Source organism: Cherax quadricarinatus, chromosome 5 (genome assembly GCF_038502225.1).
Source record: "Cherax quadricarinatus isolate ZL_2023a chromosome 5, ASM3850222v1, whole genome shotgun sequence".
In the NCBI taxonomy this organism is placed as follows: domain Eukaryota; kingdom Metazoa; phylum Arthropoda; class Malacostraca; order Decapoda; family Parastacidae; genus Cherax; species Cherax quadricarinatus.
In genome coordinates this window covers 51,378,449-51,395,982 of record NC_091296.1, presented here as the reverse complement: position 1 = coordinate 51,395,982, position 17,534 = coordinate 51,378,449, and the positions used below count along the sequence as shown (strand labels likewise).

Sequence of the window (17,534 nt, the reverse complement as noted above, 5' to 3'; positions counted from 1 at the left end):
GGAGGAGGAGGAGGAATGGAAAAAGGGGAGGATGGGGAGGATGGGATAGGGGAGGGGAGAATGGGGGGTAATTAGGTTCGGTCTGAGGAAGAAGACCGACAGGGCTAATTCCTCAGACCAAGAGCCTCTTCACCACGCCAAGGAGCCCCCCTTGAAGAGGACCTAAGCTCAAGTCGTGTCGAGTTTAAGAGAGAGAACTTGCGGCAGAGGACTGACAGAGGACCGATAGCAGTCGCCTGTGGCTAGTGGCTGACATGTGTACCATCTCCATTTATCTTAATAGCAAATCCCTTTCTCCTTTTTCAAACGTATAATATTGGACAAGGATTAATAAAGTGTATACGAGTGGAGTAATATATTCACTGTCCCTGTTATCTTTCTTACCTTATCATTTTATTTATTACCTTTTGTTATAAGGTAAGAAGTGACAGTGTAGTGAGGTAAGGTGAGAGGGGTAGTCTCCGCTGCATCTCACAATTACCTGGTAAGGATGGCTACCGTCTACCATCCTTCCCTCTCTCTCTCTCTCTCTCTCTCTCTCTCTCTCTCTTATTCTCTTCTTTCCATTTCATTTATGTTCTCATTTAAGCCCCTCCCCCCTATATATAACAGTATGAGAGAGCTCAAGCTGCCAGGAGAGTTAAACTAATAGTGGTCAGCAAAGAGACAGGGCCAGGACTGAGACTCGACCTCTGAAACCAGATTTATGTGAGGCAGATATGTACACACACACAACTGGAAGTTAAAAGCTCAGATGTCTCATAGGGATGTTAGGAAGTATTTCTTCACCCTTAAAGTTGTTAGGAAGTGGGATAATCTGAAGAGTAAAGTAGTGAAGGCAGCATCCATACATAGCTTTAAGAAGAGGTACGATAAAGCTCTTGCAGCAGGGAGAGAGTGGGCCTAGTAGCGACTAGCGAAGAGGAGGGGCCAGAAACTGTGTATCGGCCCCTGCAACCACAAATAGGTGACTACACACAGTAACCCCTTTATCAGGGATGTACATAAAATATTAGTCTTAAAAACACATCCGTTACTCCTACACAATCTATTAATATAATTCCTTCATGATCGATAATTTAAAATGCTGAAAATCAAACATTTTTCCAACAGTCGATATGGTACACAGAATATTTACACGGTAAAAACATTTGACCGGTAGTAACATAAATACTCCGCTGTTTCTATCCACTTTTTCAACAGCATCGACTTGTTTGATAAATATCTACACGAGCTTCATGAATTCACTACATTAATTGTCAAACATAAACAAGCGAAAGAGGTACTATTCTAAATCCTTTCACAATGTGATTTTTGCGTAATCAACAGCATAGTGACTCATTTTCTCTGTTGAAAATGGCAAAATCATTAGTCATTTCATATTTTTAATTAAATGACTGACAAAAAACGGGTCACAGACTAGAAAAATTTGATCGTGAAATGTTTTTTTTTCCCTATCATTAATCCCTCGTCCACATGGCGAGTGATGTACATATGAAAAGCATCCTCAATGACCCCTCGCGTAGTTGATTGGCTTTAAACCTAACAATTAGCCAACCAGTGGAATATTCACAGCTTCCAGTCTCGTTTCATTAATGATAATTTATCTAGTGAGGGTAAAGGCTGGGTTATCTCTGTTTTGTGTAATATAAAAATTACTTTCTAATTTTGTTATTATTAATTTGGATAATTTCAGTCCTTCATTTTCCATCCAGAGTAATAATTTATGTCCTCTCTTGCTTGTCATGTAAAAAGCTTCTTATAATTATAATCATGGGGGAGCCCTAAACCCGTAGAATTATACAACGCTAGTGGGGGAGAGGGTGGTGGAAGGTATTCTGGCTCAATTCAGGGAACCGAATCACAGCTCTAATTCTCTAGATCAAGAGCCCCTCACGAGCCTCAAGGAACCTCCCTAGAGGGGAGGATCCTCGACAATATCAAAGTAAACAAGTTTGATATAATTTAGGATACAAGGTCCTACACTTCTCTTGTAGTTCAATGTTAAATTGTACATATAGTACACATTTCGTAACAGTACGACTCAAGTACAGTCTGGTACGTTGATATCAAGTATAAAAATAATACTAGTATATGCGTGTGTGTGTGTGTGTGTGTGTGTGTGTGTGTGTGTGTGTGTGTGTGTGTGTGTGTGTGTGTGTGTGTGTGTGTGTGTGTGAAAAATGTGTGTATGTGCTCAAAGTGCTCATGTCTCAGTAAGACTTGCCTCGAATTCGACAAAAAGTGACTGACAACTAGTCCATAAATCTATCTTCTCAACCATCAAGGCAATCAATCAAATTTGCTTGCTTGAACATTAAGACGAACCATTCGCCAAACAGCAATAATGTACCAAGCAACAGCATCACAGTGTGAGGACCGAGGAGACAATCATGATCTTAACTGGGGACTTCAGCAGATCCTCCATAAAAGGTATAAAACTTCCTTTATCATTACTACAATCATGGGGTACCATTACAGCGCCTGTAGTGGAAGGGGGGAAGATATTCGGGCTCAGTTCAGGGAACTGGAGCACAGATCCAATTCCCTACATCAAGATCCCCTCACCAGCGTCAAGGACCTCCATTGAGGGAAAATCTAAGTTCAGCATAACCAGTTCCCGGGCTACAACAGTGCATAGATGCCACAAAGTAGGTCAAAAGCTTCAGCTTGGAACCATGGTTGAATCTAGTGTCTCCGCGGCACACAACCTCAGCAAGACTTCATAAATCATTAAGTCTCAACAATGCTCTGTGAACAGTTACAAGAAATATGTTTCGGCTCTCTAACGAAATCAAACTGTCAAAACCAGTCTTTATCACGAACAAACAACCAGAGAGACGAGAGACATGCTTCTAGGACAAGAAGAAGAAGAAGAGAGAGAGAGAGAGAGAGAGAGAGAGAGAGAGAGAGAGAGAGAGAGAGAGCTGCTTCTCAAGTGAGAACCGGCTATAGAGGGTGAGGTACAGACTATAGCTCTAACATCAAGTGCGACCACGTGACTAGCAGGTGCTACTCCAGCGACACCGTCAGGTACCGCCTGACACAAACAAGCCAGCGGGTAGCTAGTTAGACAGTTTGCGAGAGTGGACAGCCAGTCAATTCTCCAAGAGCGAGCTAATGTATTATATAGATAATATAATGTCAAATAATTATATAAAGCAAGATACTTTTGTTTTAGCTGTTAATGAAAATATCGGCAATATAAAATTATATGAAAATGTCACCTATATGTATAAATATACATTATATACACTGGGTCCCATTCAGGGTGCGCAACGCACGGACTAATACATATATTAAACGAACTGCAACAAATGAGGTCAGGAGTTATAGGGAGTAAAACATCAGGATAACTACAGCGCCACTGAGAAAGATGCACTCACCCTGGTACTAATTCAAACATTTTGAGGTATCTAGGGACATCGCCTCAGAGTCTTTATCTACTCGGACCACAGTCTTCTCATTTTCATAAATAGTATGAAAAATAAAAATGCTAGCTTTAAGTGCTCTAAGCTCTGCATGTCTAGCTGTTTAATAATGATAAACATTATATTAAAAGAGACCAAAACATTGTAGCAGACCACTTTCACGTCACTAGCAGATTAATTTTTATGCGTAACGAATATAAAAATAATAAAATTATAACAAATTTAATAATTATAACAGTAGACTCACCATTATCAGAATCTTTGATGCTCAGACATAATTCCTTCTGGTCTTCTGGGATATATTAAGGTAAGTCTCCATTTTGGTATTTTCTTTCATTATCTACAGGTTGTGTAATCAAAGTTCACACCCTGATAATACAATATGTATCATTCATCTCTCAACCCTTGAGTAGAGAGGACGTGTGCTGCTGCTGCCCCCTGGTGTTGACTGGTTGCAGTAATATTTTCACAACGTGGTGCAGGCTAGCCAGCGTCGTATTAATACAGCTTGTATTGAATTAACCAGTGGAGCTGTAATGGGGCCGTCTATGGAGTTACTTCTACCAGCAATAATCAGAGAAACCTAAGGCATAGCTAATGAGGAGATTTGTGGACTCGCATTGAATGGTACGAAGAGAATATTTGTAAAATTCAGCTCGGCGAGCGTGTACAAGGCTGTGGTGAATAAGTTCCAGGAAGTGGCCATACCTGTGAATCATGCTGTGACGGTGAGGATGCATGATGTATCAAGCTATTACACTTGGGTGAAGATCAGGAATGTGCCATTCGAGGCAGATGCATCTGACATATGGTTCGCCATAAGTAAATACGGGACGATACACACGGTCACTGCAGGAAGGTGGTCAGCTGGTCCGTATATGGGGATACCTGTGGGTACGTACTCTGTGAAGATGACGCTCCGACATCCTATACCTTCGTATGTGGTGATGGAAGAATTTAGAACTCAGATATTTGTGACATACGCGGGGCAGCGACGCACTTGTCATTTGTGCAGGTCGTATGACCACCTGGCTGCGCAATGTGGTAGAGGACATGGAGACAAAGACCAGCAACAACGAGAAGATGTCGAGGAGAGGAGAGTGGATCAAGATCAGCCGTATTCGACACTGCCTTCGCAGAGTGTGTCATGGAGTGAGGAGGTTGAGAGGGAGGAGAAGGAGAGGTCAGGTGCTACAGGTGGGAGACTCCCCTTCCTTGGATGTTGTTCAAGCGCTAGAGGAGATCATCGCAGAAGTGAATGACAGCAAGGGGGAAGAATCGATAATGTCGACGTTTGGGGAAATTTTGAGCAACAAGAGCCCATGTCAGGACGATGGTACGGACCTGGATCTTCGGTCTGCTGTAGAGGAGGGCGGGGCGAAGGTAGTTTGTCCTAAGGTGTGTGACAAGGATGTCCTGTCTGTGAGAATGGTGGAGGTAGAGGTTCATCATGGTGATGAACAGGATGACAAGATGCAGGTTGAGGGTGTGACGTGAAAGCACGCAGCAGTGATTTATGATTCAGACGAAGTAATTATGCACGCACAAAGTTCTGGGAAGAAAACATGGGCGGATGCCATGCAGAGGGGTTCAAGAGGCACTCAGGGACAGGGGTTGGGTAAGAGTGCACAAAAAGGGTGGAGGGATAGGGGTGCAATGAGACGATCAGGTGACAAATCGGTAGTGTCAAGAGAGAAACCCCCTCTTGTCGGTTTTAAGTGCTTGACATTGAACATCAATGGTTTGAGGTCACAGAGAAAGTGTGAGTGGTTTAGGGAGTATTTGGTGTTGATGTCGTGTTCTTGCAGGAACACAATTATAGACATGGTTATGAGTTGAAGGTGGATGGATATAATGTGTATGTTGAGCATGCAGTCAGATTGAAAGGAGGTGTGGCTATTTTGGTAAATAAAACTAGCCCGTTGGTTGTCAGGCATTGTGAGGGAGGGTGATTCGTGTGGATGGGTTATGGGGTCAGGTACAGATGACCATGGTGTGTGTGTATGGCCCGGCAGAGGGTGATGTACGTGTTAAGAATAAATTTGTGAGGGATGTTCTGGTACATTACCTGCGTGGATTGCCGGAGTTAGCCGTGATAGGAGGTGATTGGAACTGTGTAATAAGGTGTAAGGATGTTGAACCGAGGGGGGCAGGGCATTGTATGGGAATATTGGGAGAATTGTTATCAGGGGTGGATTTGATCGATATTTGTGGAGGGGGGCAGTGGAGCATACATTTATTAGGCATGTGTATGCTGCTAGGCTCGATCGTTTGCACGGCCCCAGAACAGTAGTAATACATAGTGTAAGGGTGATGGACGTGGTATTTTCTGATAATAAGGGTGTTTTGGTGGATATAGGTTGGGAGGGGTTGCCACGAAGGTGTAGGGGGCATTGGAAGTTAAATGTAAAGTTGTTGCAGGAAGAAAAGTCTTGACAGTCATTTAAGCAATTGTGGGAGGGGTTGGTGGCGGAGGCGCCTGGGAATGGTGATCTGGTTAGTTGGTGGGACTCGGTGGCGAAATCAAGTATTAAGGATTTTTATGTACGTAGTGGGAGTATAATAAGTTAAAGTATGAGTATCAATCTTATCTTGAGGGGCAGTTGAGAGCTTGCTACGAGCATGGGAGTGTTAGTTATCCAGTGGGAGATATTGAGGGATTAAAGGAGAGTATTAGGGATTTGCAAAATGAAAGATTCGATGGTGCGTGAGTTTTGGCTGGGCTGGATGAGGTGTTATGGGGTGATAGGCCTTCTGCATATGTGTTGAGAGGACAGCGTAAGAGAAGAGCGGCTACGGGGATGATGGGATTAACTGTTCATGTGGGGATGGAAGGGTATAGGGAGGGGCAGGTATTAGTGACGACTGAGGGTATGAGTGGATATCTAGATGCATGGTTAAGGTCATATACACAACATATGGGTATACGAAATGCTGCTTTATGGGAAATGGGAGGTTTTATGCAATGTGAGCTTGATGGTACAGATAAGGAGACATTGGAAGGACAGATCATGGAAGAGGAGATGATATGGCAAGCTTTAGCTGGTGCAAGTTTAGGTAAGGCGCCGGGTGGAGATGGGTTGCCTAATGATTTCTATGTTAGGAATTGGGAAGTTTTGAGAAGGTTTTTAGTCAGGTTGTTCAATGTAATGAAGGATGAGGGGGAAATGGGTGAGCAACAAAGGACTGCTGTTATCGTATTAGTTCCGAAGGGTGGACAGACCACGGTGGAGGATTACCGTGCAATATCGCTCATGTGCAGTGATTATGAGTTATTTGCAAGGATATTAGGGAATAGAATCAAAAAGGTGTTAGGTAAAGTAATTGATAGAGGACAATATGGAATACTGGGTAGGTCAATGTATGAAGGGCATGGAGTTATTAGGAGTTTTATAGAGCAGCGGGGGGAGTTGGGGAGGGGGGAGTTTTGGCATTGGATTGGAGAGCGGCTTACGATAGTGTAGAGAGGGATGCATTATAGAGTTTCATGCGTTGGCTGGGTTTCAGGAGAGAAATTATTTCTTGGGCAAAAACTTTGTATCTGGGTGCAGTTATGAGAGTACAGGTTAATGGAAGACTAGGTGTTAGCATCGAGATGGGAAGGGGTTTGTGACAGGGATGCCCTCTGTCGCAAATATTGTTTGCACGTCTTCAGGAACCCTTTTATAAGGCGGTTAAGTGGAGTGCAGTGGGAGGAGGGGTTGGTACTGAACGAGAGGGTGGGGCGGGTATTGTGGGTTATGTGAATGATACGGATGTTTTGGTGAGGGATGAGGGGGATTTACATAAGGTAGATAGGGTGGTAGACATGTCTGGTGAGGCTATGGGGAGGAAAATTAATGTTGTAAAGTCCAAGTATATGGATCTAGGGAATAGCATGCATAATGGGGGGGACTGTAAAGGGCAGGTGGAGTGTGGTGGATCAGCTATTGATATGTGGGATAGTGTACGTGAAGAATGATAGAGATGCGTAAGAGGCAAATTCGAGGTGCACCGTGGATGGGGTTTAGAAAAGATTGGGAGATTAGAGGACAGCGCAGCTAACGTTGCATAAGAGGGTTATAGTCACGAAAGTCCTGTTGTATAGCAAGCTATGGCATGTGGCAATATATCCGTTGAGGCAGCGTGAGGTGCAACGGTTGCAACTTGGGGTTTTCAGCTTTATATGGGGATCGGGTTGTGACTGGCTAAGTAGAGGGGTGGTGTCACTTCCCATTTGCCAGGGGGGGGCTGGGGCTTATACCTCTTGAAAAGCGTATGTTGAGTGTGTTTTTAAAACGGGGTTATTTGAGGTAGGGGGGCGAGGGGGGCTTGAAAGACTGCGCAAGGATATGCAACGGTGGTGGAGGGGTAGGGATTTAACTTTTGGAGAGGCTATGTTGCAGGTTTACTGACGGTGAGGGATCCGGATCGCCTTAAATTATTGAGGGTTCTTGAGAGGGTGGGGGGTGGGTCTGTGGTGGCGGCAGTTAAGGGGGCATACCCTATGTATGCGTGGGGGAATATATGGAAATGTTTTCATCATTTGCGTGTAAACCCAGGTGTTAGGGAGGTTATGTTTAGGTTTTTACATGGGATCTTGCCGTCTGGGGTTTGTTATTTAATAGGAGACTAAAGGAGGGTGGGGAGTGCAAAGCGTGTGGATGTCCGGAAACTATTTTTCATGCCGTGTACTTTTGCAGTTTAGAAGATGTGAGGGTATGGTTAAGTAGGGTGGTTAGGTTAGTGGGTGGGGAAGGGTTACAGGTGTTGAGGGTGTTAAGTTTAGATATAGGTGGGAGGAGTCAGATGGTGGTGAATGCGGTTGCGTATGTGGTTACTGGTTTTATTTATACATCTTGGGCCATGAGGGAGGTGGGTGTGGAGGAATATATAGAACTAAGTGTCGCAATAGGGATCTTTATGGGGGAAGATGGGAGACAGCATTTACTGAGGGCTATCGTAGATTTCGGTTGAAGGATTTAAGAGATTTAAGTTTAAAGTAAGGGGTAGCGGCGGGCTAGTTTCTTGAGTGTGGAAGTGTGGTTGGGTGTTAGCGAGTGAGATATGTTTTTGTAATAAGCAAATATGCTTTATTTGTGGTGTGTGTGTGTGTGGTTTTTCACATTATTTTTAGACGGTTTTGGATAAAATATGTACGTAGTGTTTTGTTGCACTACATTATTGTGTGTATATAATGTGTGTGTGATGGTACATCATACAGTATTTGTGTGTTTGGGAATGATTGAACGTTCTTGTGGGAGTGTCTTCAAAGGTGCTATACAAAGTAAGTATAATCTGGTGTTACTACGGCATGAGATAGGTCAGTTAGGTATGGGGTGACACAAAGTCACGCAGACGCAGACTGTATGGCACAAGATTTGTGTATCGGGTTGGTGGCAAGTATATTTAATTGCATTGTGCAACGCGGTAATGTATCTATATATTGTGAGATTGTATTATGGTACATAAGGCCTTGCATATATTGTTTCAGAGGCCTGGTTAAGACTATAGGGTACAGGTTGTCGCGACAATGTATGTGAAGGGAAGTTTGATATATTTAGTACATGCTTGTCGTATGTTTCCTCTGTTATTTTTGTTTCATTTTTAATTTAAGTGTATTTCGTATGGCATTATAAAAATGTATTATTTTGCGTAAATACATATTTTGATAGATATTTTGTTGGAGCAGAGTTTATTGATGAGTTTCAGTAGCGGTGTATGTCTTGTTATCACTACCGCTATATGGTAGGAAGTGAATAAAGGGTTTTTGGGTGTTTGGCCCATTTTTGAAAATTAGGGCATGTTACCTTTTGTAATCAAGGTAATGTTGTCATAAATGTTACTAAGAGTAACTAGTTCTGGAGGTCTTACAGTATGTGCACCGATTTATAGGTTTTGATGGATGGTTTCTGTGCGGGAGGGAAGGAGGTAGTACCTTTAATTTGCTGTGCAAATAAGTATGATTAAATAAGGTACCTTTTGGGGGAGGGGTGGAGCAGAGGGTTTAATGGTATGTGAAGTTTTTTTTACCTTTTGACTGTTTGTATAACACTTCGCATATGGTGGAAGTGTGCTGGAGTAGATTAATTGGATTGTTGGGGGTATTTAGGGCATGAAGCATTTATGAATTGTGTATAGGTGTGTGGTAATTAAATTTGTTGTTCATGTTGATTGGTTTTGTTGATGTATATTGGCATCCATGTATAATGTATACTGTATTTTAAATAAAATATATAAAAAAAAAAAATATAATATGCATTATGACGAAATACATATTCCTCTTCTCACTTTAAACTATATTTTGTTATGAATATAAGTAACTGAAAAATTCCTTGAATTAAAAGTATTCTGTAATCATATTTCAAATACGGTAGCCGTGATGCCACGGACCTTGCTATAACGCTGCCCCCTGCTGTGAGGCCGGGTCAAACTGTGCAGCATAATCTGAGGCCTAACCAGTGATATATAGAGTTGAAGAATAACCTACCTTCTTGATATGAAGCCAAGAATTCTATTCGCTTTATTTCAAATACTTACGCCTAGGCCTGGTCTCAGACCGAGGCGCGGGGGCGTTGACCCCCTCCATGTTATTTAATGTTATACGAGTTATATTGCTTAACAGTATAGACTGATTTCTGGATATTAAGTAAGGTGGCTGGAGAGGCCAGTGTTGCTAATGTAATCCGCTGTGCCAACGTAGTCTGTTCCGTCAACTGGACTATGAGGGAAACTTTTGCTTCTCGTTTTCCTCAGTAGGGAGGTTGGAGCTGAAGCAACAGTGTATTGAATATAATAAGAATGGAAGCTTCAGTGACAGTGTTATCATATTTTCTTAAGCAATTTAATCTCTGTCAAGAAGAGTTATGTAGTGAAAGAAGCTTAACGAAGTGCAAAAGTTATGTAAAGAATATTATAGCTTCTTTGAAGGTTATTTCAAACCTCTTCACACTATTAATACGATGTAATAAAAATAAATATGTTGAGCATTTAAAAGAGAATACTGATGAGCAAAAGTAAATGACTAAGAGCTGGTGGAAGTGACACACACACACGAAAGTAAATGCCCGTTCCCGGGGTAATACCGGGTGTCTCAGTTGTCAACCAAGGACGCTTCCCTCTGTGTGGGTACTGTAGATTACATTAGCAATTTCTAAGATATTTTTGATCTTTTAAGTCAAACAATTTTGGGTTACAGACAAGATGTGCCCCAAAAATGTTGAAGTATAATCACCCTGCTATTTCAATAATAGATATATACATTGAATGGCTTTATCCTACTCAACTTCCATTTTAAAATTAAGGAAAATTGCCAGTCTATTCAAAATTTTAGCAATTTTTTTTTTCCTGTGAGTCACAGCTAAGAATATCATTAGCATATACTTTTTAAAACATTTATCGAAAAATTTCAGGTATAAATTGCTCGACATCAACGGAAGTCTGTTTTCCATAGTCATTCCATATTCTTGCAGGTAATATTTATTGTTTAACTCAGGCTTAATATTAACTAAATATGGTAAAATTAGTGATATCTGGGGCTCGTAGATGCAGATCGAATTTGGACAGGAACAGATTATCAACAAACACTTCGATGAACTGGACTGTGATATACAAGTCAGGAAGAACATCAAAATGGTATACAATACCGACAGGTTGGTAGGTAAGACACATAGGCAACAGTTAGGCAACTTTATTCCGAAACGTTTCGCCTACACAGTAGCCTTCTTCAGTCGAATACAGAAAGTAGCCAGGAACAGTAGAGATGTGAAGACGATGTAATCAGTCCATCACCCTTGAAGTCGTAGAATTTGAGGTCAGTCCCTCAGCCTGGAGAAGTTCAGTTCCATAGTCAGGAACTATCTGACTATGGAACTAAACTTCTCCAGGCTGAGGGACTGACAACCTCAAATTCTACGACTTCAAGGGTGATGGACTGATTACATCGTCTTCACATCTCTACTGTTCCTGCCTACTTTCTGTATTCGACTGAAGAAGCCTACTGTGTAGGCGAAACGTTTCGGAATAAAGTTGCCTAACTGTTGCCTATGTGTCTTACCTACCACAAGTCAGGAAGAATAAATTCATGCTTTCTTCAGCCTCTTACAGTTTCTCAATGAAATCTTCATTGTTCATTCCTTATGAATTACACACAATACCTTCTAATGGAGTTAATATGATCAGCAACTACTTAGCCCGACTATACTGCTCCAACACTACTGTTATGCTGAGAAGAGGTAACCAGGTTTGTGAATCTTAATTAAATCAAATTCTTGACGCAAAGTCATAACTCAAGCGGAAACCTGTATAACAACAGGTTCATTCCTTTTCAGAATGCTATATAATTTTCTGTTTGAAAATTCATGTGACAATGGACGAGAATTAAACTGTAGAGTTAGGGGGAAGAATGCGAAAGACAGGTTTAGGAAAGATGAATTTTCTACGAATAAGGTGAGTCAGTAGAGGAAATTATATAAACTCCTGTTCCAGAGAGGCTGCAGGCCATTTCCTGCTGCAACGTGACATGCATAAGTTATGCTCAATATTGCAGCATTCCGAACAAGCAGTCTATTTTGGAGCTCCTTCAGGGCGTCTTGGCACGGTCAAAATTTTATTCAGACGTAGGTATGTTTGTGTGACTTTGTGAATATATTATATTTGAGTATAAAATGTTCATTCACATGCACGCAAACATACACACACACACACACACACACACACACACACACACACACACACACACACACACACACACACACACACACACACACACACACACACACACACACACACACGCGCACGCGCGCGCGCGCGCAGAGCAAGACGGAAAACCAGGGGATTGGAGGATGAGCCTGGGAAGGAAGACTGGGTAGCAGAGCTCATAAAAAGGAAAAGAGTGGGGAAGGAAGCTAGAAGACCTTAGCAACAAACTGGAGCAGAGGATGGCTGCAGAGAGCAGGAAATGAGAACTACAAGCCACAGAAACAGAGGCTATGATACAGAGCTTAGAAGAGGAACTGAAAAATCTGAAACAATCTAAAGAACCAAAGATCAGTACTAGCATGATATCAGGTAGTGTTACATCAGTAACAAATGAGGGGACTGAATGGAACAAAGGAGTTCAGCCATACACAAAGGCCCTATTAGACCACCGTGGAGCCCGGGAAAAAAAAAGAGGAACACTCCAGTAACAAATGAGGGGTCTGAAAATAACGAAAGAGCTAAGATATATGCAGAGGCCCTAACAGACCACAGCGGTGCCCAGGAAAAGCTGAAGAGGGAAAATGAAAGGCCACTGGGTACAGGAACAATAGATAGAGAGGGGATAGAAGAAAGGAAAAATGCAAGGGAGGCAATTTAATCGGATCAGGTGATACAAAGGGAAATGCAATGGGAAGATGAAAGGGGAGGTCAGTCTTTGTTCATAGGCTCCAATGAGTTGAATGGGAAACTTACGAAGCATGAAGTCAGGGGGAAAAAAGTGATTGAAAGTATCATGAAAGCAATAGGAGAGGATGATATGACTCAGCTGACAAATCTTCTAAGAAGGGAGGGGGGGTTCACAAGGGAAAGAAACCGGCCAGTCCAAGTGATTTTTAAGTCAGAAACAGCTCAGAACAGGATCCTACAAGAGAAAGCATGACTAAGGGACACATTGACATACAGGCGGGTTTACCTCGAACACGATAGAGCACAAGAAGACAGAAACTGAAATAGAAGATACAAAAATGCAAGGAGGAAAGAAAGCCAAGGATAGAGATGGGTAGAACCCAGACTCAAGAGGGAGAGCAAACACAACCTCCCTCAGAACTACCTACAGAAAGCCCTCAACCCCAACAGCCCCACTACAACCAAGCACACTAACCCAAAACCCACATGCCATACCCACAGCCCCCCACCACAAACTCCACCTTCACAGTATCCCCCATAGTATCTCACCAAGTCTCCTGCTTCCCAAACCCCAATGTACCCCCCTCCCCAGACCACAGTATTAGAAAGGAAGTTGAGGGTTTGGTACACAAAGGCAGACGGAATAACAAATGTGAGGAATGGCAAGAAAGAATCACTCACAGAAACGAAACTCACGGGGAGTTAATGAAATATTTTGAAACAGCTGTTTATGAAATAGCTAATGATCTAAAATACCTAAAAAACTTAATTGATAAATTCTTTAAAATTGCTAGAAATACTTTTTACAATTCTGAAAAAGACAAATATTCATATTCAACCAAGAATATTTTGGTTCTTCATTACCATGAAAACTTTCTTGATATACTTTCTCTACTTGAGAATTTTAAAATAAAAATTATATTTAAAAATCTTGAAACAGTAAAAAAAAGGAAAAACGAAAGTTTCTTCTTTTACATTTAGTAATGTATACAGGAGAAGAGGTTACTAGCCCCTTGCTCCTGGTATTTTAGTCGCCTCTTACAACACGCATGCCTTACGGAGGAAGAATTCTGTTCCACTTCCGCATGGAGGCAAGAGGAAATAAGAACAAGAACTAGTAAGAAAATAGAAAACCCAGAGGGGTGTGTATATATATGATTGAACATGTATGTGTAGTGTGACCTAAGTGTAAGTAGAAGTACCAAGATGTACCTGAAATCTTGCATGTGTATGAGACACAAAAATGGACACCAGCAATCCTACCATCGTGTAAAACAATTATAGGCTTTCATTTTACACTCACTTTGCAGGACGGTAGTACCTCCCTGGGCGGTTGCTGTCTACCAACCTACTACCTACACACACACACACACACATATCTATATATATATATATATATATATATATATATATATATATATATATATATATATATATATATATATATATAGATATAGTGAAACTATATCTATATCATTAACAATAAAATTTAGGCTGATTTAAGACAGATTTGGGGGGATTAAGCTAAAAAAAATAGTGAAGAGTGTAAATTACTAACTTTATTTCAGAAGGCATTGAGAGGCCATTGGGAATCGATGTAGATAGGTAGGCGGGCGACATCTTGCGAGTTGCGGGACATGCGTCTCGGGACAACACCTTCACGCTGTCATATAAGAAATCAATGATAATCATCATGAGGCAGACACTACGTCCAGACTGTCAGGTTGCTCCAGTTCATACCTCTGACTTCCCCTTCCCTTCTTTACACATATGTGCTTTTATACACACAAATGCACACATACACTGGGGGCATATCAGGGCTACACCAGATACATGGAATAAAAATAGACGTCCCGAGTTATATATATATATATATATATATATATATATATATATATATATATATATATATATATATATATATATATATATATATATATATATATATAGGCCAATTAGCAAGAACTCGTTTAAAATTAAGTCCTTTCTAAAATTTTGTTATACATTTACAGATATATTTTTTTTCTTTTATTTTAATGTAAAAATTAATAATTTTGTACCAAATGAACCTTAGAAAACTTACGTAACCTTATAACAAGGGCAATTTAATTTAGCCTAATCAAACTAAATTTATTTTAGACAGGTTTACAATAATTTAATAATAAACAAACACAATGAAATATATATTTCCGTTAGGTTCAGAATGATTTTTGCTAAATTACTGCATACACAAATTTCCGCTCGTCTTATTCGTCAAGAAGAGCGTTGCTATTTAAGCCAAAATTAAAACTTTTACCTATTCGGCACCAAATATGTATATAAACTAAAATTCCATGTGATACAAGTATAATCTATTGATCATGGAAACCTAAAGTCTGATAGTCAGCAAAACCGCATTCGAACCATGGCTATTCTTCCATACAAATTCAGCCCTTAATAGAATAAGCCATAAAGTGCACTGGTAACGTCACAATGCAACTACATGATTTGGTCTATACCGCAGTAATGTTATGATCCATGTCAAGCATTGGTGTTCACAAATAGCACAATAAATTAGTCAAGTCGTTACGTTTCATTCTCAGTGTAGGGAATGTGTTTGTTGGTTTTGCAAAACTCGATACAGCTTTGTTTGATATATGGACTCCTATTATTAAATCACCAGAAATCATGAAGAGCTAACAAAATAGTTTAAAATCATATAATTTAATGCTGAGCATAAGCAAAATCCGTTTAAAAATCTGGGCGAATTAACAATTTTACTATTTGCTTCAAAAAGTTATGAACAAATAAGCCAGGTATATTAAATAACTCGCAAAGATCACCGCTACGTCAATGTATCTTCAAAGAGAAAATTGACCTAGGATAGTGTAGCTAATGACCTAGGATAGTGTAGCCAGTGACCTAGGATAGGGTAGTTAGTGACCTAGGAAGTGTAGCTAGTAACCAAGGAAGCGTAGCTATTTACATCTGGCAAACTGCCCGGATATAAGTAGTTACACTATCCACTCCCGGCCTCTGAGGAAAAAATTATTACAAGTGAAACATATCCCTGAGGCGGCAAGAAAGTCACGTAGGTGCTGCTCCAAGAGAAGATTACTGAGGTAAAGATGTGTGTGTGAGGAACACGGGAGAACTAAGATCTGAATGATATGTACAGTTCTTATGGCAAGAATAAAGGATTTGGAGAGGAGACCTCAGTGAAACAGTAGAAATAAACGCACAGTTTATCAGAGGAGAGATGTACACAGCCCTACATGATGAAGTCGTAGAGGTGACATGTACACACAACCCTATACGAACTAGTCACAAAGGTGACGTGTACTAGCAACTAGAGATGGGACAAGTCCAAAAATTTTGCTGATATCGAAACCGATCCTCAGTTTGTGGCCGATACCGATGCTGATACTTTTTTCAATATTTTTTTATTTTTAAAATTATAAACTATTTTCATCATATACAACAGTATGCTTATTTCTCACTAGGTATTAAATAACCCAGGTGTGAGAAATAAATTACCTGTATGAACCTCTGATTGCGTTCCTACAAGCAATTTGATTAGAAGGTAACTAAACATTACTTACATTTTGTTGCACCTCTGAGGTATGTGGGAATTTTGGAGATTCCAGGTCTCTGGAGAATCTCCCCTCCGACACCCACAATCCTCTCTACACGTATACCGGAACCTAAAATATTAATCATTACATAAGAAAACATAATCAATAATTCTGGCACTAATATCTAAAGTGGACTGTACATAATTTTTGTGACTAACTGAAAGAAGGGGGGGGTATAATAGAGTTGATGTCAAGCATATAGTTTCATAATTTAAACTTACAAAATTCCTGTTATTAATTTACCAATGTGGACCACCGGTAGAACACATAGAACAAACCCTAAAGTCACCTAGCCAGTGAGAAATACGATGGCCAACGCAATCTACTGAACAAAGGTAAAGAGTACTTAGGGATAGGTGTGCTGTGGGAACTCACCGGTGTCCCTCCATATTTCCCAATTCCACCACTATTTTCGAAGTCCTGCCAAGTCTCTGTCATCACAATTTCCGCAGGACGATAATTAGGATTTGCCTTACTCCTATTTGGGAGGCCTGAGCCCAATAAGCCTCCGGAAATACCCAGGAGTTCCCACAAATTACAATGTAGTCTTGTTCCTCCATTCCAATATGGCAACCTCTCCTCCCCCGGACGCCACTAGTCTCCTGGTTCCCCGTTTCACTCGCAAATTAATTTGAAACCAACAGCAATACATTTCATTGAATTACATTATGGAACTATGCACTATAATATCGGAAAATGTATATAATTTTTCACACCAGAGAGGTTTAATATTAAGTAAAGACACTCCCGTGAACCTTACGATTTAAAAAAGAAAACGTACTATTTCTGCATCTATCAACATATTTAATAATCTGGTGAAGACATAATCAGAAATCAGTTAAGTAAATAATCCTGAATAATTTCCACTTACATTAAATATGAAATTAAAAGATCCAACACTCTCATTATACTATTCACTTGAAGCTTTATAAAGAAACTTGAATAACAACTCTGTCTTATTAAACTGAATTAGCAACCACATTTTCATTATACAGTTTAAAGTTTTTTAAAAGTTGAAGAAACACACTGAAAAATATACAAAAAACAATATACATTATTCTAATACCTGACATTAAAAATAAACAAACAGCTAAAATTAAAAATTCTCAAATTGAAGTTGAGG

General features: G+C 40.4%; 1 protein-coding gene across 2 annotated transcripts in view; it reads right to left on the bottom strand.

Moving 5' to 3' along the window:
- LOC128684656 (uncharacterized) overlaps positions 1 to 17,035 on the bottom strand; it is a 126,096-nt gene extending 109,061 nt beyond the window's left edge. Inside the window, exons 1-3 of one of the 2 annotated variants that reach the window (XM_070104828.1) lie at positions 16,787 to 17,035; positions 16,379 to 16,480; positions 14,356 to 14,460 (exon numbers count right to left, since the gene is read on the bottom strand). Coding sequence is in view for 1 of the 2 variants with exons in the window: in XM_070104844.1 (XP_069960945.1) it covers positions 14,356 to 14,460; positions 16,379 to 16,480; positions 16,787 to 16,800 (221 nt within the window). In the remaining variant the exon portion in view is untranslated. The remainder of the gene's footprint in view (positions 1 to 14,355; positions 14,461 to 16,378; positions 16,481 to 16,786) is intronic. The other variant, XM_070104844.1, reaches the window with a different exon arrangement.
- Positions 17,036 to 17,534: the final 499 nt, after the last annotated feature.